Genomic DNA, 25,479 nt, shown 5'->3' with positions numbered 1-25,479 from the left:
GCTCATTCGATTCGTAATTTTATAGGCTTGAATGTAATATATTTGAAATAAAAAAGCAATTTTGCAATAAATATTACGTTTTTTAATTTTGACCTTCATTCGTCATTTTTGCAATAACAAATAAATTAAATTTAACGTATACCGGCTCAAATTGAAGGTATTTTAGAGTACTTTCATAATCTATACAGAAATTACCCATTACAACACTTTTTTTTAAACCTATTCTCTATCCTTCCATTGTTGAATATAGGTCTCCCCCAGTTCTCTCCATCTTTTCCTATCTTGAGCTGTTATCTGCCATGTGGGACCTCCTTGTTTCCTGATGTCATCTTTCCACCTCATCTGTGGTCTGCCTCTTGATCTCTTTGCATTGTATGGACGCCACTTTCCGATGGCATTGTTCCATCTTCCGTCTTGGAGACGTTCATTGTGTCCAGCCCATTTCCATTTCAGTTTTGGTGCTTGTTCTATCGCGTCTACTGTCTTTGTTCTGGTTCTGATCCACTGGTTACGTTTTCTATCTTTAAGTGATATACCTAACATTTGTCTCTCCATCGCTCTTTGTGCCTTCCTTATCCTATCCAAATTGGCCTGTGTAAATTGTCCATGTCTGTGCTCCGTAGGTGAACACCGATATTATACAGGAGTTATATACCTTGCTTTGTAAGTATAGAGGGATTGTTTGATTTTTTATAACGTAAGGAAGTTTACCGAACGCTGCCCATCCCATTCTTACTCGTCTCGATATTGCGGCTGTTTGATTTTCTCTGTTAGCTCTGATTGCTTGTCCTAGATAGATATACTCATTTACCTGTTCTATTTTTTCTGTTTGTATTTTTATTGCCTCTTGGTCTTCCATGTTTGTCATTACTTTTGTTTTGTTGAAGTTAATTTTTAGGCCTTTTTGCAGTGATTTTTCATGAAGTTCATTCAGCATTAATTCTAGTTCTTCCGTTCTAGTTGTTCCGAGGAGATCAGGAGTATATCATCCGCATATCTAAGGTGATTTAGGTACTTTCCGTTAATACATATTCCTCTGTTTTCCCAATCTGTTGATTTTATTATATCTTCGAGGGTCAAGGTAAATAGTGTAGGTGAAATTATATCGCCGTGTCGGACTTATATTATCCGTTATTAATTTGCCAGAATTACGGTCATGGTTGCGTTTTGGTAAATATCATGTATCAATTGTCGGTATCTTGAATCTATGCTACTATTGACCAGCTTCTTCCACCGTCCAGTGTTCAATGCTGTCGAAAGCCTTTTCATAATCTACGAATGCTAAGTACAGCGGAAGGTTGTATTCATTGGTTTTCTCAATTAAGATTTTAAGCGCATGTGCATTACAACACTTACTTTAGACAAAAAATGAAAAAAAAAACTCAAAAAATACGTATTTTGCTCCTATAAACGCTAATAAATACACAATAACCAAAAAGTTTTTGTTGAATGAACTGGGGGATTGCTCCTGAGGTTGCCCTTTATAACCTAGGCCACATAACATTAATTCCAGGATTACAGTGTAAAATCACCCTTTTTCCCCCACAACCTGGGCTATTATAGTTCACTGGATTATTCTTGTTGAGTAATGTTTGTTATAAATTATATTTATGAATAAATCTCGGAAATATAGATCGTTATTAAAAGTTATTTTTTACTGGTTTATAAAAAGGACATTGGTACTTAGCCTTATCAAAATGGGCAGCATTTCTGTATTCAGTTGAATGTGAATCTTTAAAATATTTTGATGTTTAATGTTTAACATAAAATGATTATTACCGTGTAATACAACTTTCCACAGTATATTAACAAAATAATTCTTCTTGTAAGAAAAATACTGACATCTTTTGTTAATTTTCTAATTAAGTGTAGCTAGTTAATTGATAAACGTTAATCTGAGCTGTCAAATTATAAAATCTAACCTTTGCTTGTAATCCTTCTCCTTCGCCATGCTTTCGTAGAAGAGCTCGTGCTGGACAATGCTTACGACTATGATACTAGCGATAATGCGTACGGTAAGCCTTAAAATGCTTCACATTCATCGTTCTACATTGTTCTAGTTTATGTTGTTGTTTTATCACAATATCTAAGTCCAGTACAATGAAGATAAGTACCTGTTTTGTTTTATTTTGGTACTTGCTTATTGTATTCGATATTGGTCGTTATTACTTTAGTTTTTTTTTTGTTTTTGTTTGGTGTGATGGTATAATTTTTTGTTGCTTTTTTTTAAACAATATTGACACTGTCCTGTACACTGCTTTAATGTCAAAACGTCATTGAAATGTTGTAAAAACGGTAATTGATCGAACAAATTGGAAAGAGAGACATTTTGTTACAGTGAGAGAAATGATTGAGAGAATGATTGAAAATAAATCAGGTTGGACCAGTGTACACAATTATATCCGTGCAGTGATCAAGAAAAAAGAAGAGGAAGAAAGACAGCTGGACCAAAGGCAAAGGTAAGAGGAACAGATGCTGGAAGTTGAAGGTAGAAAAGTGAGTCAGACTGTATGAGTGATGTCGTACTAGAAGCGATGACTGTCTTGCTGACAGTCTGTGGATGAATAAAGGTAGTGCTTCGGAAGTGGCCATTCCGCTTCCGGATCGCTGGATGACAGAGGAGGGTCTGGTTTAGCAGGTAGGCGTTCCGCGTTGACTCGGCGACGAGACGGCATTTTAAAGTACCTTGGGAACTATCGCCGGGAGTACGAAGAACGAATCCTGCACTAAGATCAGTCAGGCGGCGTACTGGATGAAAAAAAAAGGTAATCCATGTAGGTGAGAGTGACTACTACATAACTGCACAATTTTCTCGGTAATTTCCAGAATGAGTGTTATATTCTTCCATGAAAGCAACTAAAAGCAAGTCGCGGACGGTACCGTCGTCAGTATCACGAAAGTTGAAGCTAACAACTATCTCGTAGTACCTTCTTAGGTCTCGTAAGTTTTCTTATTGAGCATGCCATTGGATATCTCAAACGATTTGTGCGTATAAAATTAAAATTCATATACCGCGCTTCTAAATGAAAGTACAACAGATACATAAGATTATTTTACATTAATTTACAATATTTATAGAAAACTAAATATAGTATGTCTTATACAAGTAATAATATATCATGTTTTAATAATATAAAATTATTTAATTGATTATTTTATAAACTTTAATAAACTTATTCTACTTCCAATAAGTTAAATATTTGATTAGATCAGGTGTGTATTTTGTTAATAAATACACACATTTGTTTATGTATATTTTTATAGTAAAACTAGTTGTAAATCAACGTTATCGTTATTTTTTTAAATCAATCATTGTCTTGCGAAATATTAAAACTACAACATACTGTATACTATCATCACAGATGCACGCAGCTTCTGGTATTTCCAGACATAGAATAAGAAATATTCAGGACCACCAACGTGCTTCACAATAAAAGCACTGAATTTAAATGAACTGAATATCGAAGGAGCTACAGGCCACTAAAATGTCCATAAATCAGTGTTGCCAATTGTATTAGACTCGAGAGACTGACAACAACTTTGCTCTAACATTCTATCGAGCATTTAGAAATTAATCCAGTGGGATGTGTCTTAAGAACAGTTTACGTAGTCCCGTTCAGTAGATTTGTATGATGAATCGTACGCAATTTTATACAAAAAAGCTAAATTACACATAAATATGAAAATGAATAAGGTTGAATTTGTTCGCAAACCTCTTGTTATATTTATCATCTCCCTCTCCTTCGTACACAGTCATTATCTCAATCAATAAATTTTATTTAGCTATTGCTATTTAGTTTTGCTGATCTTGTTTTTTTGTTTATAATCACAGCCGTATGATCCTTCATTCAATTTTTAAACATCAAATTTTGTGGCAGTAGCCTTGATTTTTGGGGAGGTTCTTAGCCCTAAAACTAACACGCTGGCCAAATGACCTTTTAAGTGCTTGTTTAGCAGACGTTCTTCGGAATTATTCACTCTGGATCTGAAGCTAGTGGTTTGCTAGTTTTGCTCCATCAGCTATTTTATTTCTCCAGTACCAATCATATCTGGGAGGCATTGATCGAAAAGACAAAAATTAACTTTTACTTTTCTTAGAAATCTCAGTTTGATTGCTTGGATTCTGGAGTTTTTGTGCGTCATTACCCAGCTTTCACATGCATATAACAGAATAAGTGTTGCCATTATCTTAAAAGTTTTGTCGTTGTTTCATATCTTATTTTGTTCTTTAATGTTACATGATTCATCCCCCAATCACCCAGCTTACAGAGGGCACTCACTCCCGAACACCTCATACACATTAAAACACGTTACCCTAAATCTCAATACGTTGGAAAGTTAGCGACCTCAACACACTCCTTCAGAGTCGAGTTTATACACAGTGAAGAAGATAATATTGGTTTTCTGTGGTTTTCCAATCTCATTGCACGACGATACTTGTCCTAGGTGGGTCTAGCCACAGCTAACCTCCGCGCGATTACTAAACGAAGACCAAGCAATTCTAAAAGGAGTCGTTTGTTTCGTGATGCAATCCCTGTGTTTCTATCGACTGACCGTCAACCCTACTTCACCAAAGTAGGGTTCACGGTCAGTCGATCGAAGTAGGTAGAGGAAATTCACCAAAATGATCTCTGATAGACCACCAGGAGTTCATCGAAAGTTGGCATCGCCCTCTCTCGGCTTTTTCTGCGCTTTTTGTCCGACAGTCATTTACCGAAATGAGACGCACTACTCAAAAACATCTTTCCATTCCTTGAAGAGGCAATAGCCTAATTATCTCTTTCTTTATTCCTTCTTCTTCATGTGTCATATCACAATTATCCTACGTTGGTAATCACCATTGTAAAGGTTTCTCGATCATCTGCCACATGGAATAATTACCCTACATCTGAAACCTGTTTTCTTCCTACACTTCTACAGCCCTCTATTTTGCTTTTAAGATCAATACCTTCCCAAAAATTATGGTTTGCCGCTAGGCAAATACGTCAGCAACTATCCCGACGGTTTTTCGTCAGAATCACGCTTTCTTACTGCCTCACAAGCTCTAACGCGATATTTTGTTAGGAACCGTCCTCACAACGGTTTGTCAGGAAGTTATTCTCTTTTATCTACTCGCTCTCTGTAGTGAGACTCATTCAGCTTTTAAAGCTCGATGGTTTTCCGCTAGGTAAATGCGCCAGCAACCATCCCCGTTTATTTCAAGGCTTAGGCTCAGACATTTTAACATATGTTTCATTTGACAAAGAGGAACCATCCATTGCTACGGTGCTAAGCCTAAAATGGGACCCTACGACTCACGTCTGTTTTATTCTTCTCGTCCCTTTGACAAACCTTGTACAATGCGGGACTATTCGTTCGGAAATCAGTCGTTTTTTTTTAATTTTATTAGTTTTATTTTACCATGGCTTTTTCTAAAAAATCTGAAAAGATACAACAGACAATTGTACTTGTATACAATTTTCATGGTCGCTATGATTCGACAAGATTGGAGCTCCTGACAGCCGTGTTGTTGGCTGATTTAGTCACTTATGTCAAAGAGTCTTTCGTTCGATCTTCATATTTGGTTTGATTCGATAAGATTGGAGCTCTTTGCAGCCGTATTGCTAGCTAATGTAGTCACTTTTCTTAAAGGTTCTCGCCCAATCTTCATATTTGGTCTGATTCGACAAGATTGGGGCCCTTAAAAGTTGTATTGCTGGCTAATCTAGTCACTTTTGTCAACGAGTCTCGTCCAATCTTCATGTTTTTTTTTTCTGATTCGGCGATTGCGCTCACTAGAGTTAATTTTTCTAACCATAAATTTTCAATCGTATTAAACACATACAAGAACTGATACCATGTTCTTTTCGGCATTATGTGCCTTCTAATCAAAATCCCTCTGCTTGCACTAGTCGTGTTTTATTACCGGCAAAATATTACAATTTTCACCCAACTGGCATTTTCTTACCGTAGACTTCATCAAAATATCATTACTGCCCGGCTGTCACTGAAGACTTTCTTCTGAAATACGAGGCCACTCCGAGAAATCGACGCTGTTCTTCTTCTGGTCTTTCACACCCCACGGAATTCTTATAGAAAAAGAATCCAACGGTGTTCTCTTTGACACAGTCTTCTTAGTTCAGTTTGAAAAATTCTACTGATTTAACGCTATTCTTTTAACGGATGGTATTGTACGCATTTGTTAATCTGAGCAAAGATGGCACCCAACAATGTCCTTTGGTCTAAATATGCCTGCGCCTTATTTGTCAATCCAAATTTTACTCTTACTTAGTTTTTATTAGTATATCGATCTTTTCATGTCCATTCGTTAAACTTATACTTTAGGCTGTTCTTAAAAACATTCGTTTCTGGAGGAAAGAACGTTTGAGAAAGCGTTTAGTATGTATATAACTTATTTCCTTTAAAGGGTTACAGTATAGCAACTATCGACTTTTGATTACAATGTTATGCAAATTGTTTTGCGCAAATACACTGAAATCTGACAATTTTGTGGCCAATGTCTTCTTCCCGAAACTCACGTAACGCTCTGGCCAATTGAAATAACTTACTTTCGGTTGGGCATATACTAAAGAAATATCAATTTTGGAAGAAAGATTTAAAAATGATAAAATAATTTATCTTTCTTCTTTTACGCGGAAAAGCTCTTCTGCTTGTCTGAAAAGAAAATCTCATATTAGATTTTTTCAAATGCCAACAACAGCGCATTTTATCGTTGAGGGTTCAGCTATTGGCTTCCTTGGCAGTTAACTATTATTTTCTCTTAACAAAATATATTTTCAATGACGTTTTTACTAGCAATACTTAACCCACCTACACCATGCTAACAACTGATTATCTATTTTTTGGTATTCGTTTGATGGTTTTTCTAATATGTTCGGCAAAATTATTAACCTGTATACATAATATCATAGGCTTATTTTCTGAATTATAATTTTTGCACTAGTGTTATTGTAAGGATTCACTACTAGATCGTAAATTAATTGAAAATGATTCAATACTTACCTTTTACTGTTTACCGTTTGTTGGTTCTAACAGAGACATAGTTAGATACTGGAGATTAGACCGTGTTTTTGCATGACCCAGTAAAGAAATATATTGGAAGACCTGAGAAATATATTGGAAGACCTGAATTAGATTGGAAGCTGATAAAACTGCATCATTGAAAAGTATTATAGACCATAGGTTTAAATAAGGAAGAGGAAGATGTTTTAAGAATAGATAAGTGTTAGGTCATCGTAGAAAATACGGCAACGAAAGAGCTAATCAACTTGCTAAAACAGGATAAGCTAAATTAGAAAATTGGCCAAGACGTAGATCATTTTGCCATAGTGATAAAGCTAACCTGTAATAACGAAGATGGCATCTAGCGAAGAAGCAAAATATATTTAAATGAGGAAATTGTATCAGCTTGCTTTTTACCCCACTATTTTCAATATAGTGATGATCAAGATAGCGAAAAATATCAAAAAAATAATTTACAGGTTATATTACCAATAAATCTTGACTTTAACAAAGATTTGTATGACTCAAACGATACAGAGATTAAACATAATGTATATCGTTATCAAGAAAGTCTATGCGATAAGAAAATAAAGAAAAAATATTAAATTGTATTACCTTGGCTCAAAAATATCGACTTAACAAGATCTTTGTCATAGAGAAGATAAAACTGGAATAAGGGGATGCATTTCAGGAAAACAGGCTGGTAATTGGGAACTATTACTAATATAATATGTAGTTTTAACTTATACTATCTTATACAAAACTATATTTTAGTAAATGATGGTTTGATGAGTAGTCTAAAAGTACTCCAGTTCTTCCAGTTCCAGTTCTTTTAACTGCTAAAGGAAAGTATAACAATGTGAAAACGAAAAAGATGATGATGTTCAACAAGAAGATTATACGAGCGATTGTTAAAATGATAACTAACAGGAACAATATAATGAAGATGAAAAGGAAGATAATAAAAAAATAATTGTATACAAAATTTCTTTACGTTATGGATCTTTACTTGTGACAATTCAAAATTTAATTGAAATAAATTTAATAATTTTGCCTGACATTCTTTGTTTTGGTTCCACATATCAATACTCTAGTATCTTTTACCTGCAGTGGAACCCGCAAGATGGTCTTCATGGTCTGAATGGTCCGACTGTAATGAAGACTGTACCAAGATCAGAAAACGCCAGTGCATTCCTGGCAGTGAGGGAGGAAGGAAGAATTGTCCCGGTAAAGACACCCAGAGCCTCAAGTGTTCCACTGAGCAGTGCCGATCGGTGGATTTGACCAAAGTTAGAGATGGTAAGTGATATTTTCTAGCTATAGGATTTTTTTTGTTGGAAAGTAGTTTTTTAGTGTTCATTAACGTGAAATGATTTTTTTATATTATGGTTCACTAGTGCTCAATGTAAAATATATGTTTGGTGTACTGTGCACATATTTAAAAAAAATTGTCTGGCTTCTAGAGTATTAAATAACAATTTTACCAAAATGTGCAAATGCCAGCTACTGAATTTACTTAAGGCTATTAAGAATACTGATATAAGCAAATGCACCGATTTGGTATAAAACATCAATTGTATCGTCATTAAGTAAACTAGACAGGAGGAGTACGTTTTTATTTCTTTTTGGTATATAGGACACCAAAGTAAGATCATCATAAAAAGCAAACATGCTGGATCGAATAGGTCTGCTTATGGGTTTAGAAAATTTATGGGGTAATTCCTTCTTATTCTTTGGTTTAAGCAAGGTTTGGATTATTGGTATTCTTGAAAACCAATTGTCCGCAGTAATGTTCCGTTTTGTTCCTCTTAGAGGCTCACATAATCTCTTTACCACTTTCGATGGAGAATTACTTACAACAAAAGGACCTGATGCTTGTTGCCCCAAATATGGCTCCAAATTGCAGCTATAAAAGGTCTTGGAATCTGCTAGCGCAAAAGTTCTTAATCCATATTTATTTGGTTTATTAGGTATGTACTGTTCAAAACTGCATCGACCTTTAAATACCTAAAATTTTTCACATATTGTGACGTATTCAAACGATGTATAACGTGTATAACTCGTATGGGACAAAATGTATCTAATAGTTTTCTTTCCTCACGTGAATCTATATCATCGAACCTTAGGTGTTGTAGTAAAAATTTAAATCGGTACCTGGACATTGTTAGTCGAAACATCTCAATTCCTGTTGGAAATATCTAAATTCCGTCTTGATTCCAAAGTTGTTCTGTGCTTAACCTGCCACTTTTCACCACACCTGCCAAATAGAATAAACCAATAAAAGCACGAATTTCTAAAGCATCTGTTTCCTTTGCGTTTCTCTCTCGATTATAGTTTACTTGGGAGTATCTAATACGTTTGTTTGTAAATTCAACAATAATGTTTATCATGGTATTGTTAAAAAATATTTCCAAATATCTAGTTCACTTTTTAAATTCTTGTTAACTTCTTTAGCACCTGGCAAATGCGTAATTAGACTGAGTTTTCTGAACGTGTTCTAACATTTCTTGGAGGAATATGCTTCATCGATTTAGTAGTTGTGTCTTAACCAAGAAAGACCAAGAAAGGCCCAGCAGAAACCATCGATTCAGCACCTTCCGTATCAGAAATTGCTTGTTCTGTATCACTATTTTCATCGTCGTACTCAATATTTTCATTCTCTTCCTCGACTCGAAGGCATTCGTCCATTAGATGTTGCAAACGTTCTTGTTCTGCCTCATACACATACATTTTAAAATTCACAATTACTAACAAACGTTCAAAATGTCAAAACAACATGGCTGGCGCGCTGAGAATTTGTGGCAGTTACATGGGCGAACCAGAAAAAAGGGTGGGTAGTTTTTGAAAAATTAAGAAGTTTAGATCGGCGCGCGGCGGCGGCGCGGAGATTTTGTCCGCGCGCCTGCCGTGGAAGGCTAATATCGTTTTCGTGAAAGCAATTCCCGTAGCGTGCCATCGTTTGTGATATGAATGTTTAAATTGTGCGTTTTTTGGGCATATTTTAAATGCCGCATATTTGTTGCCAAAACTTAAAATAAAAATTTCATGTTATAGGTTATGAAGATTAGGCTCTAGCATTGAAAATATCGTAGCGACAGGTCAATGGAAGCGATAAATTCTATTGATCTTATGTGAATCGAAAAAAATGGCAAAATTTGCGAGACGTTTATTTATTTAACAGAATTATGGAAACTGACTTCATTTGCGGCAAAATACAAAAATTTTATAGGAAAGCTACACTTTTTATCTTAACCACGCATTTTGGTTTTTGTCGATAGGACACTCTGAATAAAGATAGCAAATTTTACCGTCGAGTTAATACAAATTTTATTTAAAATTGATCTCGGGCGAGTACCTAACATTAAAAATCACCGGTCGCTTAAAGCGTTGTTTCTAAGAGAACGGTGCATCCTACAGAAAAAGTGATAATTAACATTTTTGTTCAAAATTATCACAGCAACATTTTTTATTTGAAATATTTTTTTCCACAGCGTACAGATTCTTGGTAATTTTCCGTTTTCCCCTCCTACTAGGGTGGTTTTTAGAGGGAAGTCGGGGGGTAAAAGTGGTAAACTTTTTGCATCTTTTTGGGGTTCCAAAAATTGAGATTCTCAGCAAAATTCAGCTTGTTTGTATGATTTTTAGAGATCAAATCTCTTATGACTAGACTAATGGTCGTGTATACTCACAGAACGTTGCCGATTCGCATTAGGACGCATCATATCGAGGATGCGAACTTCCCAACCGAGTTATTACTACATTAATACTCTTTCTACATTAACTTAAACATCAACTTTACTCTCTTCCATATGTATAGGGCCCGATTAAGTAGTTCTAAGGCCATTGTAGTATACAATGCTGAACATACTCTTAACTTTTGAACACAGATACTAAGATTGTGATTCCATAGTGATGTAATGCTTTTTTTACTTTCACAATTGTATTACTGCTTGATTTTTTATAGTGTTTTTTGATAAATTCATGTTTGTATTGAATAGAAAATTTTCCTCACTAAATTAAACAACCGTTTGTGCATTTGCGGGAAATAAAACCCCTACGAATTTTCGTCCACCGTGCTATTCTCGCCACAAATTTCAATTTCGAATTTATTCACATCGAGTAAGTGTATTTTATGGTTGAAATATCAGCCAGTCAGCATCTCGAGTGAAACTATTTGAAAATTTCCTGTTGTTAGACGCTGTTAAATACTTGAAGGCAGAACTCAAAGGATAACTTTGTTAGAATTTAATAGTTTTAGGAGCTATTCAAGTGGAAAATTGTAGAGCATCGCTCCAATAAGTCGGGCCTTAAGGTCATAACTTTATCAAAGAAAGGAATTCGGAATTCTTCGGCGAAAAAGGAGATTACTTATCGATTTTACCATTATAATGAGACACTTTGCAAGACAATCTATTCTAATATCAAACCGTTTATAGTAATACGGGAATTGGCTCGTCGTCAATATTCTGTTGCTCTATTTTATATTGCGGTAGTTCGAAAATTGTACGGTAACGAAAGGTTTAGTTGACGAAAGAGATCAATGGATCACTCTGATAAACTGTTTCTGTCTATGAAATAGACAATAGATAGTAATGAAATTAATAAATGAACAAAAAAAGCCGTGATTACTATTTCAGAGAATATTTGACTGCAATGGAGTCGGACTTGTGTCGATAATGTGTACGCTTATTTAACTGACTCCACTTTGTTCGGTCATTTGTACTTTTGACGAAAGTTGTCGTATTTATTGATTAATGAGTTTAAAAACAATAAATAATACTATATCAATAAAAGAATAATACTGATTTATAATATTTCTCAAATTAGAAATACAGTCGTTTAAAAAATTATGTTCTATTGATAAAAAAAATCCATGTATATTTCAGATTCTCTTAAAATTTTTTTAAAATTCTTAATGTGATGTTAAATTAAACAACATTTTATGTATAGACACAAGTATAAACAGTCAGTATTGAAGCCACGGGAAGTACTGGTCTCTGTAAAATCTCCCACATCTTTTATGCTAGATGAAATGCTGTTAAAACTCTGTGTTTAATTTAGAACAAGTAGAAAACGTGTAGATGTATATAGGATAAAGGTCCACCGTCACGAACCGAAGGATCATTATCATGGCATCTACATTCCTAGCGGAGTGATTGACGCGCTTTTTGAGCTCTTCCGATTCATTGGTCTTGGGGAATCAGTCCGCATTAACATTTTGGTTTTACCATTTTGATTGTGTGACTTGGTATTTTCTACAATATTTATCCATTCTTTTCTGTTTTAGCTTACGGTATTCCATTCTCTAACTCCCATCTTTTTAAGGTCCGCAATTATCTGGTACTCCCATTTCGTGTTCGGTCTTCCTCGTGGTCTGCCTGATACAGGTCTCCATTGGGTGATTTTCTTAATAACTTCCTCTGGATTTTCTTTTTCTAGATGTTCTATTCCTCTGATTATTTGTGCCTTGATAAGTCTGACGGTGTCTTCTCCTTTTGAAAGTTTTCTTACTTCATAGTTCATCACTTTTCTAAATTCATTACCCAAGGTTAGTGGACCTGTCATTCTCCGAATGATTTTGCTCTCTACGATCCTCAATATTTCTTCATCGTTCTGGGTTAGGCATATTGCTTCAGCACCATATGTGATTACTGGTCTAACAGCTGCTCTGGAAATTTTCTATGTAGTATTCTGAGTAAGCTTTTTATCTTTGAGGAAGTTCAAGGCGGTTCTGTTTCCTGCCAAAACTCTTTGATTGATTACTACGCTTCTATCATTGGTTCCATTAACTGAAATCCCAAGATATGTAAAGTGTTCTACCTTTTTAAACTCATATTCGCCAATATATTACGTTTCTGCGCTAATTAATGCTATGTCGTCAGTGTATGCCACAAGTTGCGACGTCGATGTTATAATTGTACCGTAATTGTATTTGCAACATTAAATAGTGACGTTGATAGAGAGTTACCCTGTTGTATTCCAGTTGCTATTTCTATATTTTGGAGATGCTGTCATCTGTTGCTATTGCTGCCTTTGTCTGATTAATCATGTCAATATTTTGGATCAGCTGTTTAACAATGTTACTCCTTTATAGTTGTTGTATTGTGTGGTGTCACGTTTCTTTAGGATAGGAAGTATCCAGCCTGTTTTTCATTCTTCAGGCATTCTTTCTACTTCCCAAATCCTTATTATGAGGTCGTGTATTTTTCGTCGCAGTTCTCCAGTTTTATTAGCTTGTTTGGAATTTAGTCTGATCCAGATGTTTCTTTTGCTTTAGCTTTCTTATCATTAAGTAGAGAAGTTAAAAGGGCTAAACGTACATGTTGGCAGAACTAGTGCTCCGCGCTGGAGAAGATATATGGGGTGACGCATACAGAATTGCCATGAAAAGTCTACGGTTTGAGACATTTGTGCAAAAAAAAGATGGAAATAACTAACACCTCATTTCTAATGAATCCTGACAACACATTTCTACGGATAGACAAAAATATTCTACCTGCCGAGTTTACTACTAAAGAGATCATTCAAGTATAAAGACAGGTAAAGCCTTTCCAGGTGTAAAGTCCAGATAAAGTTACGCCAGATGCAAGAAAGCTGGTAGTAAAAGAGACTGTATGTTATTATTGGGAATATTAAACAGTTGACCAATCCCATTTTTAGGGCTGTTGAAATTTGGATGTCTTTCCATATTTTTTGGTTTTATTCCCTAGCAATCTTTGCTAGATTACATCTATGTTTTATCTCCTGCAGTGTTTTCGAATTTGTAATCAGCGATCCTAGATACAACTAAAAGTTTACAACACCAAATCGGGCAATCTTGGTTATGTGTGGATGATTGTGTTAACCATCCACTATCATGATTTTTGTCTTCGATATATTGAATTGCAGGCCAAATATGTGACTTTAATTTTCAAGCAATCGTGTACGGTCAATTAACAATTGATTTCTTGACTGTAGCAAAATGGACTGTGTCATCCCAATCACACAGATTGTTTATTTTTCGGCTATTTGTTGAGATGCCGGTTACCCATTCTTTGGGCACTCTCCTCATAATATGTTCTCCGTATACATTAAATAATTATAGAGACAGTATGTACCCTTGTCTAACATCTTGCTCTGAGTGAAATTCATTTGAAAGTGTGTAAAGTACTTTAACAGTGGCGTACGTCTTAGTATTTTCGAGCAGTTGATGCAAATGTTCCCTATTTTCCTGCGAGGACCATATAATAACTAGGAGAACAGAGAACTGACATACCTGATGTTGATATAATGACGTTTTAAAACCCATGATTTCTGTGACCATCTATCCATCTATCATTTGGATTCTAGGAAAATTGTCTTAATTTAGCTTATAATTAAAGTAACAAAATGACAAAACGTTGCAATTTTTGCTTAACATCTGTTGCTGAATTACAGAAGTGAAGTCCGATCAACGTGGAAGTGTCAAAATTTATTTTATTTGATGAAAGGATTGCTGGTGTGAGCTGGTGTGTTTATTTAAATCTAGAAATTCTTGAATTTCTGGTTTCCAACTAAAAATTGATTATTATTTATTGAACTACTATAGCTTATGAAATATTTAAAAAAAAATCAAACACTTCAAAGAATAAATTGCCAATACTTACGACCTAAAGAAATATATATCCTTTTCTAACGTCTGGAAAAACTCTAAAAGGGAGAAAAACCCGAACTATATCCATGACTCGACCCGTATCGCTGTATTCTTCTATAAATTTCTATATATGGAATTGTAATGGTATTCCATAACTATTCACCCTTATCATATATGGAAATCTTTCTTTTTTCTTGGTCCTTCAAAGCGACAATAGTCCTGAAGGAGTTCGCAGGGACGGACTCAAATATATTGTTTTATAAATCCAAATATTGTTCTAAATGGTTTAAATACATAGTTAACTATTTACTATTCTAATAAGGACAATTATATTTAGACGTGTTGTTGTTAGAATTTAGTTAACAGAACGGTTGACCATTTTAGTGTCAGATTTTTCAGAAACTTTAGTGTCAGCATTTGCAAACTTTGCGCATTCTTTGATGTTATGAATAGTCTAAATTGCTTGAAATTAATTTTTTTTTTCGTAATTTTCTTCTAGAAGAACTTAATAAATGTACAGGAAGTTCAGAAAAAACTAGAAAAGCTGAAGACAAAAAATTAACATTAATTAATAAAATTATAAAACACAATAAAATACCGCAACAAACTATTAAAAAAAGGAGATAAAAACAGCCAGAAAACTACAGAAATATAAACTTGGTAAATTGTAGTATTTCAATTTTAATTTATGTTAAAACACCGAAATATTTTCTCAATCCTTTTGCGTCGTTGGGATTGATAATATAAACATTTTAAGTTTGTTTATATAACACCGATGCGTATTTCCTTGGTATTTCTTTCATCGCGATACCGCTTAATATTGCGCGTCAAATAAACATACACTTAGATTGCTGAGAAAGTTATGCGGGAAGGCGAGTGATTTTTAAAAATGACATCACTACGATGAATCGTTAAAGTGGTCAGTTAATTGTTTAGTCCGGATTTTTCTTTTTTGAATTCGTTATTGTTGTTCGTTATTCGTTTTTTGTCATGGAAATATAGTGTAAAGTGATTTACTTGACGATGGAACGCCAAAGCGTTTGGTTTTATTGTTTGAGTCCGGATATTTTTAAAAAATTCGTTATTGTTTTTCGTGATTCGTTTCCGTTATCGGAAATAGTGAAGTTTGGTAGCATGTAGCAATTAATACTACCGTAAAACGTACAACAAAAATTTTACAAGTGCTAATAAATCAGAAAATAAGTTTAGCAGATGAAATTAGACTCCTAGATATGTGTAGGCACTGCACTATTCTATTTCTTTCTCTTTTAGTGGGATGTTTGCTGGTTCAGCTCCTATTGTAAGCTATTTGTTTTTAATATTTCCAGGCTTCATTTGTTGTGTTCTTCATGTAATTTCCTTGCACTATATTTTGGGCCATCCTTTCATTGGGTAATATGAATTGGTTATCGACAAACTATACTGTATATATTTCTCTTCAAGGTCGATCCCTATTCGATTGAATTTTTAAATCCATAGAATTAACGCTTCTGTCATCGATATTTTAAACAGTGTCGGTGAGATACAGCATCTTTTGCTTTATTTGATTGGCACAGAGGAATTTGTGGTTAGGAATTTCTGTAATATATTGTCACCAATTTGTTCTTGAAAATTATTCACAAGAAACAAATCACAAGAAAATTATTCACAAAGTAAAGAAAAAAAAAAGTATATAACGTAGTCTAGGGACCATGAGGAGACAATTCTCATTACATTTCTACTATTTGTTGTTGAATATAGCCAAAATTTTTTTGCAGAAAATATAATGACGGATTCGATTTATATTAGGCAACCCGGAAGGGCACGATCACTTCCTGTACAAGTCCTTCAGAGAGTGACAAAGGCTGCCGCCCTTTGCATTTCAACACGAGGGAGCATTATTTAAATCTTGACGAAAATACCTTGGAGTATGCTCGACAAGCGCCCTCCTCTCCCTTTCAGTCGTCTCCCTCTTCTCATTTTCCCTAATAAATGCCGATAAGTCAATCATTACGCAATGATGTAAGTGAGTCAATCAATTCTTCGTCAGATTTCTGTAATAAGGGCGCATATGTGTAAAATACGCTTATAGATACTGATTGAGCCGGATTGGAAATTTGCCACGAAGGTGACAGATGGGATGTTTGAAGCGGTTGGGACAAGAGGATAATGCCGGTTTTGATTTCATTGTATTTTGTATTATCGTTAAACGGATAGACCATAAATTGTGTTTTGCTACAGCACGGATTAAAAGATAGGCAATATACATTATTACGCAAAGATAATGAAAAAAAAATTTTCTAAATCACCTACATTACTATAAAAGAAATAATTATAATTTGTATGTTTGCATCTAAATAGATGACACAGTATCCTAGAAAATTAAACGTTTTAGCTGACATGGACTTGTAAGGAATTAGAATGTTCAAAAAATTCCTCCAGCTCTTGCATTATGAAATTACAAAGGCAGTTCGAAATATTCATATCAAATTCAAGGACTTCAATTGGTTTCAACTAGACGCTTGCGTCCTACCTAATGCATAGATAATGCCAAATTACTTGGAATAGACATATCTAGTGTGTTTTATTTGTATGTGAAATACAATAGCCTCTTCGTTTAGAATATTTGGCACCAATTGATTTTTATTTTTGGAGGACGCTAAAATCACATTTGGAATGAGATACCAACTTGGTCAAACCAGTAGGGAAAAATATTAAAGGCCATTGTAAGCAATGCTGATAGGTTATCGTTTATTACCAGATTTTTTTTTATTTATTTACGCTGTAACCACAAGGGTTATTAGCGACCTAAAAAATATAATACAGGTAAAGTTAGAAAAAATTACAATAATTGATACAGTCTTCAGTCTTTAAGATAACGTATTGTGTTTTAAATCTTCATGTTTTTTTCCTAAGGCTTCCTTTATATTATTTATGATAGTGTGCTTTTCTTGCTGCTTCATATGTTTTGCTCTGAGTTAGTATATTCTTCACGAAGAGTGTTACTTGACAATTTTCATACATTGGCTGCACAGTTCGCGTAAAGAGGTGTTTATGTGTAAAGTTACTGTGTCCTAGTAAAACGTGTTATTCTCACTTGGTCGTGTCTATTCACTATGGGTTTCACTAATTGTTTGATTTCCTTGAGTTCTTTTGTGATGCACTCAACTTATTTTGCCACGCACTTAACGCTTTATATTTTATTTTTGACTTGAAGTCATCTGAAGAAACCTCATTAATAAGAATGTAGTCCTGGCTGAAGGATGCTAAGCGGGCTAGTTCATCTGCTTCTTAATTTCCTTGTATACCTGAATGTAATGGAACAAACATAAAGTCAACAGTGATCTTATTATTATTTAGAATTTCTATTTCTATTTCTGAAAGTAGGATCTACATTGACCAATAAAATTGAGATCAAGAAAGGGGTACGACAGGGCTGTATCTTGTCTCCTATTCTCTTTAATATATACTCAGAAGAAGTATTTAAGACAGCGCTGGAGGAAAGCACAGAAGGCATAAAGATAAATGGAGAAATAATTAATAACATAAGGTATGCTGATGACACTGTGATTCTAGCAAGTAGCATGGAGGAACTGAGTTGCCTAATGAATAAGATACAAAAAACAAGTGCACAATACGGACTCAGACTAAATATCACAAAAACCAAATGGATGTTAGTAAGCAAAACCCAACAACCACAGCATGCAGGATATTAGACAATGAAAGAATTAAACACGTGGATTCGTAAATCTACTTGGAAACAACAGTTAACTTAAATTGGGATCAAGCGAGAGAAATACGTATAAGAGTAGAAAAGGCAAGAGCATCGTTCACTAGCATGAAGCAAATTTTCACCTCTAAAAGCCTCACCCTACCTCTCAAAATTCGACTTCTGAAATGTTATGTATTCCCGGTTTTGTTATATGGAATGGAGGCGTGGACAATGACCGCAACATTGATGAAAAAAGTAGAGGCCATCGAAATGTGGGCTTACCGACGTATATTACGTATATCCTGGACTGAGCACGTGACCAACGAAGAGGTACTATGCCGGATAGGTAAAGAGAGAGAGGTAGGAATAAGTATAAAGAAAAGAAAGTTGGAATACTTGGGTCTCGTTATGAGACATAATAAATATAGAGTACTACAGCTGATCGTTCAAGGGAAAATAGACAGCAGAAGGGGTCCAGGGAGGAAAAGACACTCGTGGCTCCAAAACTTGCGGCAATGGTTCGGATTGTCATCTGCTGAACTATTCAGATCTGCCGTAAACAAAGTCAGAATAGCCATGTTGATTACCAACGTTCGGAACGGACAAGGCACATGAAGAAGAAGATTTCTGATTGGATATGTGAGGCAATTTGATCATTGATATATAAACGTTTTATAGTGTGACGTGAGCTTAGTGAATCGGTTATTGTGAGAGACGGGGACTGTTTCGACTCTTTTATGTGGATAAGTGCTTGTAATATTGCAAACAACTCTGCAATGTATGATTGAAGTGAATTTAAATTTTAAGGATGTATTGGATGTGAGGATGGCTGCACCAACACCGTCTGAAGATTGAAGATTTGGATGCGTCAGTGTATATCTTATACTAATTTTTATAAGTTTCCATTTCTATTAAAAATGATCGTTTTATCAGGTCTGTTATAGTCTCACTATTTTTATATATATACTAAGGTTAGTATTAATCTTGGGAATTGGTATTAATCAAGGTGGAGAAGTTAGGAAATTTGTTGGGAGAATTTCAGGAAATTCAAGATGTAGGTCATAAAGGTTTCTTCTAACTCTTTCGTAAAATGGTGGATCTAGTCTTGTTGTAGAGAAAGTGTCTTGAAATCGATCTGTGAACGTATTGATATAAGTAGGGTGTTCTTTATTACTAGCTATTTTAGAAGCATATGAGAGAGAAAGGTATTTGCATCGTAAACTTAGGGGTGGTTGTCATGTTAAGCATTGTAAACTTTCAACTGGTGTCGTTGGAAACCCATTTGTAGCTATTCGTAGAGCTGTGTTTTGAACAGTTTCTAAAGTTTTCAATACTGATACTTTGCTTGATGAATAAACTATCGCGCCATAGTCGAGTATTACCAGAATTTGTATTAGCAAAAGACAAAATGCAATTGTCGTTATGTCCGTAGTTACAGTTAGTTCAGTTTGATGTATTATTTGTTTCAGTAAAGTTGTGTTTAAGTGTTTATAAAAAGTGTTTGAAAATGCCAAAACAAAGTGCAAGTAAATGAAGTCTGCTGAAAAAGTGGATTAATAGTAAAACAGAGTTCAAAATCATTGATGACAGATATTCATATTACGCTTTAGATTTAACCTGGTATTCACTAACCAAATCTCTATAGGCCCACAATATTTTATATTTCTAAAATAAAATAGGTTTCTACAGTAAAAGTTTATATTGAAACGAGCGAAATACAATTCATATGGGCGATTTAATTAAGGAAAATCCTTTCGCCAGAGACACAAAAGAGCAGAAACCGGAAGGTTAATCCCAATTTTTTCTCAACGGCTAAAAATATGCAAATTCCCGTTTTTGATAAATTCGGGCCTTCTTAATATGCAATATGGATGTAATTTCCCATTCTAGCAGCTCAACAGAGTTATTACAGCTGCTTCATATCGCTAAGTAGGCTGGGCCGGAATATTAAAACGTACGAAAATGAAGGCTTGCTAGCAACTGGCTCTGGAATTATTATCTTAGGGTTTCTGCGGAGACATAAAATATAATTTTGTTCTTTTGTCTGGGGAATCGAGCACGAAAATAATGTTATTTTATTGAAAATTGGGAAAACAGCGCGACGTGTTTTCATCTGAAAGAACTTTTAGGTCAATACCGCATGTTAACATCTTGGATTATTTGATTTGTTACAAAAAGATGGAAAAAGAAGAAAAAACTTTTACTACGGTTGTAACAAATTGGTATATAAATATTGTAATACGGGTTCTTAAATATTTTAGTAATAAAGGAAAACAGTCTGAGCTTACTATTTAACATGATTTCGTGAAGGACAATATACACAGGGAAGGTACGGTTAAGTTGTACTGATATCGTACTCCTAGTTTTTAATAAAAACAAGTGGTTTTACTAAATAGTTTTTTAAAATTAAAGTGTTTATCTACTAGATACTACTACGTTAGTCATCTATACGTAATTATTATTTTATTATTGTGAAAAGAAAACATCAAATAATAAATATACACTACCGTACAATCATTTTGTGAGGTTAGCTGCTATAAGTAGCTTATAGTAGCATGCGATTGGTTTTTCATTTACCAGAGTCGGAGTAAGGCCTTCACCAATGCAGCTTAAAATGACTTCACACAATGTAAACACACCTTCCGATCTAACCAGTCCAGTAAATCAACGTTCGAATATCACAAACAGTTGTGCTTCAGCCGCTTCACATTCTTTTCCGAGTAAAAACCAAGCAATTGTATTTAGTTGTATCGATAATGCTAAATTGCAGGATTATCTCATTCCTTTGGGTACAATCATCAACCCAAAAAATATTATTTTTTCATCTAGATTATCTCATAATAGAATCTGCATGTATTTGGCAAACAAAACCGTAGTAGATAACTTCATGACAGAACATGGCTCTATAGAAGTACTCGGCGAAGTTGTAACAGCACGAAGACTTGTCTCTCCAGCAGAAAGACTAGTCTTGTCTGGAGTCTGCCCGTCAATTCCTCATCAAGTATTAGTTCAAGAATTACAGAATATCGGTTTAAAGCTTATTTCCCCAATAACATTTCTAAAAATTAGCTCGACTCTTCCCGAATATAGTCACATATTGAGCTTTCGGAGGCAAGTTTATATAAGCCCTATAACATCACCAATTCCAGATTCTATTCTAATAAATTTCGACCAAACACCTTACCGCATATTTTTGTCACAAGGTACACTCACCTGCTTTATTTGCAAAAATACAGGACACATATCATCCCAATGCAAAAACAGTTCAGTAACGGAATCAACTCATATCGAGTCAAACAATGAAGTACCAAATCAAACAGCTTCAACAAGTATACTACACAAGGTACCAAACACCCAGCAGTCATCAAGTTATCCATTATCAAATCCGAGCATATCACCTACACCTACAAATCTCCACGACAAAGAAACTACTAATACTCCTACTCATAGCAACACTTTTATTCAACCTCATTCAGCGGCATTACCGTTTTCACAAACTTCGGAAGCAGTACAGCAGTAGATACAACTACAGAAAGTTCTAATAAAACTGATACATCACCACAATTTTTTGAAACAACTATTTCAACCAATCTTACAAATAAAACTACAAGCTCGACTTCCGTCACTACCAATGAGTTTGCTCCAGTACTTCCAAATGTAATAAAGCCACATCATCTAAGTGAAAACTCTAATAGCAATTGCGAAAACGCAAGTTCTTCCATAAAACGCAGTATTGGTGAGATCGACACGCCTCCTTCAGATTCAGCAATTTCATCAGAAAATCTGTTTGCAAAACCCAAACTCTCTACACCAAAAAAACCGCGCTCATCTAAAGTCCAATCTACACGGGAAACTCTTGAAAATTTCATTGATAATCATACCCCACCATTCGTTTTAAATTTCCACCAATTGTCCTTACTGATTGATAATGTCCAAGGCTCCCCCGACACTATTAGCGTCGTTAAAGAATTTACAACTGATATGGCTGGTTTACTCCATCTTTTACAAAGCAGCTATCAATATGCAAATGATAGATCTACAAAAAGCAAGTTTACAAAACTTCAAAAGAAACTACACAACCACTTAGAGAAAGAGATTTCTGACTTAGATAGTGACTCTTCTGTAGACAATCGTTCAGTATCATCTAACTCCGAATCTGTTAACAACATTCAACTCGATACTTCAATGGAACATTGATGGATTCTTCCATCGTCTCCCTATGCTACAGCTTCTTTTATCTGTCAAAATTCATTAAAACATATTTTTCCGAATCATCTTTTTGAAAAGTTGCTAAAATACCAGCTTTCCCAAGCTCATGAACATGGAAGAAGCGTCCAGTTTTTATGGGTTCCCTCACACGTCGGAATAACAGGAAATGAAGAAGCTAACAGGATTGCACGAGAGGCAATTTTAAGTGATTTGTCGGAGCCGATAGACAAGTGTGTTTCCAGTGACTTAAAAGCTTATTTAAAAATAAAGTGTTGTGTTTATGGCGAAATGAGTGGTCTCAAACTAATTCCAATTTAAATAAAATCAAAAATAATGTGTCTCAGTGGTTTCCATCGTCGCGCAATAGACGAGAACAAATTGCGGTTGCGCGTTTACGTCTAGGACATACCAGATTAATGCACTCCTACCTTTTCACAAAGAAAAATCCACCTATATGAGATCAGTGTAACGTCCGATTAACAGTCGAACACTTTTTAACAATTTGTAGTAAATATGACCAAGAAAGACGCTACAAGATCCCAGACGCTCTACCACAGGTTCTAGGTCAAAACTGTTCCTGTGACAATATAGTGAATTATCTCAGATCCATAAACATTTTGTATAATCTGTAGCTGTTTAACTTTGTTATTTATATTTTGTTCCGTCGCTAATAACCTTTTGGTGGATGCGCCATCTTTTTCTAATAAAAAAAATAAAAAAAAAAAAAATGATTTCGTGAAATTATATATAAACATATTGCTTAATACCGTTATTGGTTAAGTAATCTTTATCGGTGACCAGATGGCTAAAATTGACTATACTTTGTATTTATTCAGATCTTTTGTTTCATATTTTCTTTGTTCTTCCAAAACCAAAGTACATTTCTGCTGTTACCAAAGTTTTTGTTTTCTTTAAGAGAATTGAAGGCTTCTTTTCCAGTAAAGACAATTGTGGTATGTGGTCCTATCGTAACGGATTATCCATGTTGAACGTCCGAAAAATAAAGATTGTACTTTTTCTTTCCTTAAATATTAAATATGTGACACATATTTTCTGCTGACTCGGTGGGGCCAGGTTTGATGAATATTTGTCAGTAATTTAAGCGATATTTTGGTTATTACGATACATTACCTAGCTGATATTTTAATATTTAAATGTAATGCCATAATGGCATAATGTGTAGATTTCTATGGATTGCTTTGACAAGTTAATCACAACAAATATCTACACGATTTCCTGAGCACTCATTGTATTTTCTATATAGAAAAAACTAGCGCATCTTTAAATAGTATTCATATTCGCTGGTTTATAGCATTCCTTCGAACGAGTACAAACCCCGAAGCAAATGTTTAATAGAGATAAAGACCTCTTTGAATTTTATTAAAACATTTGATCTTTTCATGAAATTTACAAGTCAGCAAATCCGATCTCATGTTTTCAACATATCCACTCGTAACTTCACTCTACTTCCTATTTACTGCCAACTTTTTGTTAATCGGTCCACTACCCACATACATTCCCTTGCAGTTTCTGCCTTTGAATGCAACTACACTACTCCCTTTGTTTGATCTGCTTTTTTGTAGTGCGTGTCTCAAAAAACCCCCAATTGAATTTACAGAGCCGGTGCATTTTTTCCCAGAGCCAGAATTGATTTCGAAGGCAATTGACATGGTTTGTGAACTCTTTGTGCATTTAGGTGTCAATTTCCTGGCAGTGCAGAGTTAAATCCCGACGGCGTGTCACCTCTGATAACTGATTTTGATCAGTGGCGTACTATAATAATTTTGTCTCACTTAATATGGATGTTGTAAGTTTTAATATATAGGAGTAACGACAAAGGTCACAAAAAATATGGATAAAGTATATAAAATAATGAAAGCAACTCTAAATATGGGGTAGAATCAATGCTATTTTTTTTATAGGCGAGATTTGTTTTCTTTTTTGACAAAAATCTTATAAATCAAAAAGGTAGTGTTCAATTCAATATTCATTGTTAGAAGTTGTGACGGGTAGCTCTTTCGAGGTGACAGACTCAGTAAAACACAGGTTGAAATCAAAATAAATCTATTAATTCTAACGTATGTACAAAAATAAAAATAAAGTATATTCTATATCCCCGTCTGGCTCCCGCCAGAGTGAATTCCCCGGCGGACGTCTGTAAAAAAAAATTATTATTACTAACAGAAAATGAAATACGCGAATTCGATCGCACGCAGGCTTATACTCGCTTCCACCTCAGTCCAGCGGAAGCGCCAAACGCTCTCCCAATCAAAATATTCGATTGTGCAGATCCACGTTATACCCTGAGTCAGAGTTGACGGTAACTTCAATCCACTATACCCACGAGTTCTGCTTGATTAAGGACAGAGCATAATCCTCACTGCGGAAGTCTTTCTGTCCGGGTTGGCTCGCAGATTCAATTCACTAGCGAGCCAGGGAGCCTAGAGCGTTAGCGTTAGCCACAATACTCCTTTAACTCCGCCAGCCGCTCGCTTTAAATAGCCGCTCCGAACCCCACCTCGTCGTCTTGTCGTGGAAATGGATGCGTGATTATCGACACTCCCACATTTCGAACTGTTGAACGCTGTTGCTGTAGGACGTTCAGCATATCGTTACAAAGTACAATTACTTATAATTTGATTTAGAATAAAAATTACAAAAAAGTCTATATTTCAGTTGCATTTCAGTATTTTAATATAGTTCTCTAAAATACGTAATATATCGATGGAAATATAAGTCGCACAGTAGGTTACCGTAACACCAATAGATATGAGTATACAGGGAAGTCACCACTAACGGGAGGGAAGATTACAGCGAATGGGTAAAAGATTAAAAAAAAATGGTTACATTCATATGTAGATTGTATATACATTTTTTTTTAATATAGCCCTATTTAAAGAAATCCATCTTGGTCAATCCTGATGACCTAGGTGACCAATTATATTGACTGCCTCTACCTGTCCAT

The 25,479-nt window shown here is 34.9% G+C and overlaps 1 protein-coding gene across 2 annotated transcripts in view; it reads left to right on the top strand.

Annotated features, from left to right (window-relative positions):
- The window catches only part of unc-5, a 912,443-nt gene that overhangs the window by 672,897 nt on the left and 214,067 nt on the right, over nucleotides 1-25,479 (top strand). Inside the window, exons 6-7 of one of the 2 annotated variants that reach the window (XM_072527514.1) lie at nucleotides 1,962-2,015; nucleotides 8,113-8,301. In XM_072527514.1, the coding sequence (XP_072383615.1) occupies nucleotides 1,962-2,015; nucleotides 8,113-8,301 (243 nt within the window). The remainder of the gene's footprint in view (nucleotides 1-1,961; nucleotides 2,016-8,112; nucleotides 8,302-25,479) is intronic. The other variant, XM_072527515.1, reaches the window with a different exon arrangement.

The sequence above is a fragment of the Diabrotica undecimpunctata genome, chromosome 3 (assembly GCF_040954645.1).
Source record: "Diabrotica undecimpunctata isolate CICGRU chromosome 3, icDiaUnde3, whole genome shotgun sequence".
NCBI lineage: Eukaryota > Metazoa > Arthropoda > Insecta > Coleoptera > Chrysomelidae > Diabrotica > Diabrotica undecimpunctata.
This window is presented reverse-complemented; position numbering and strand designations above follow the sequence as displayed.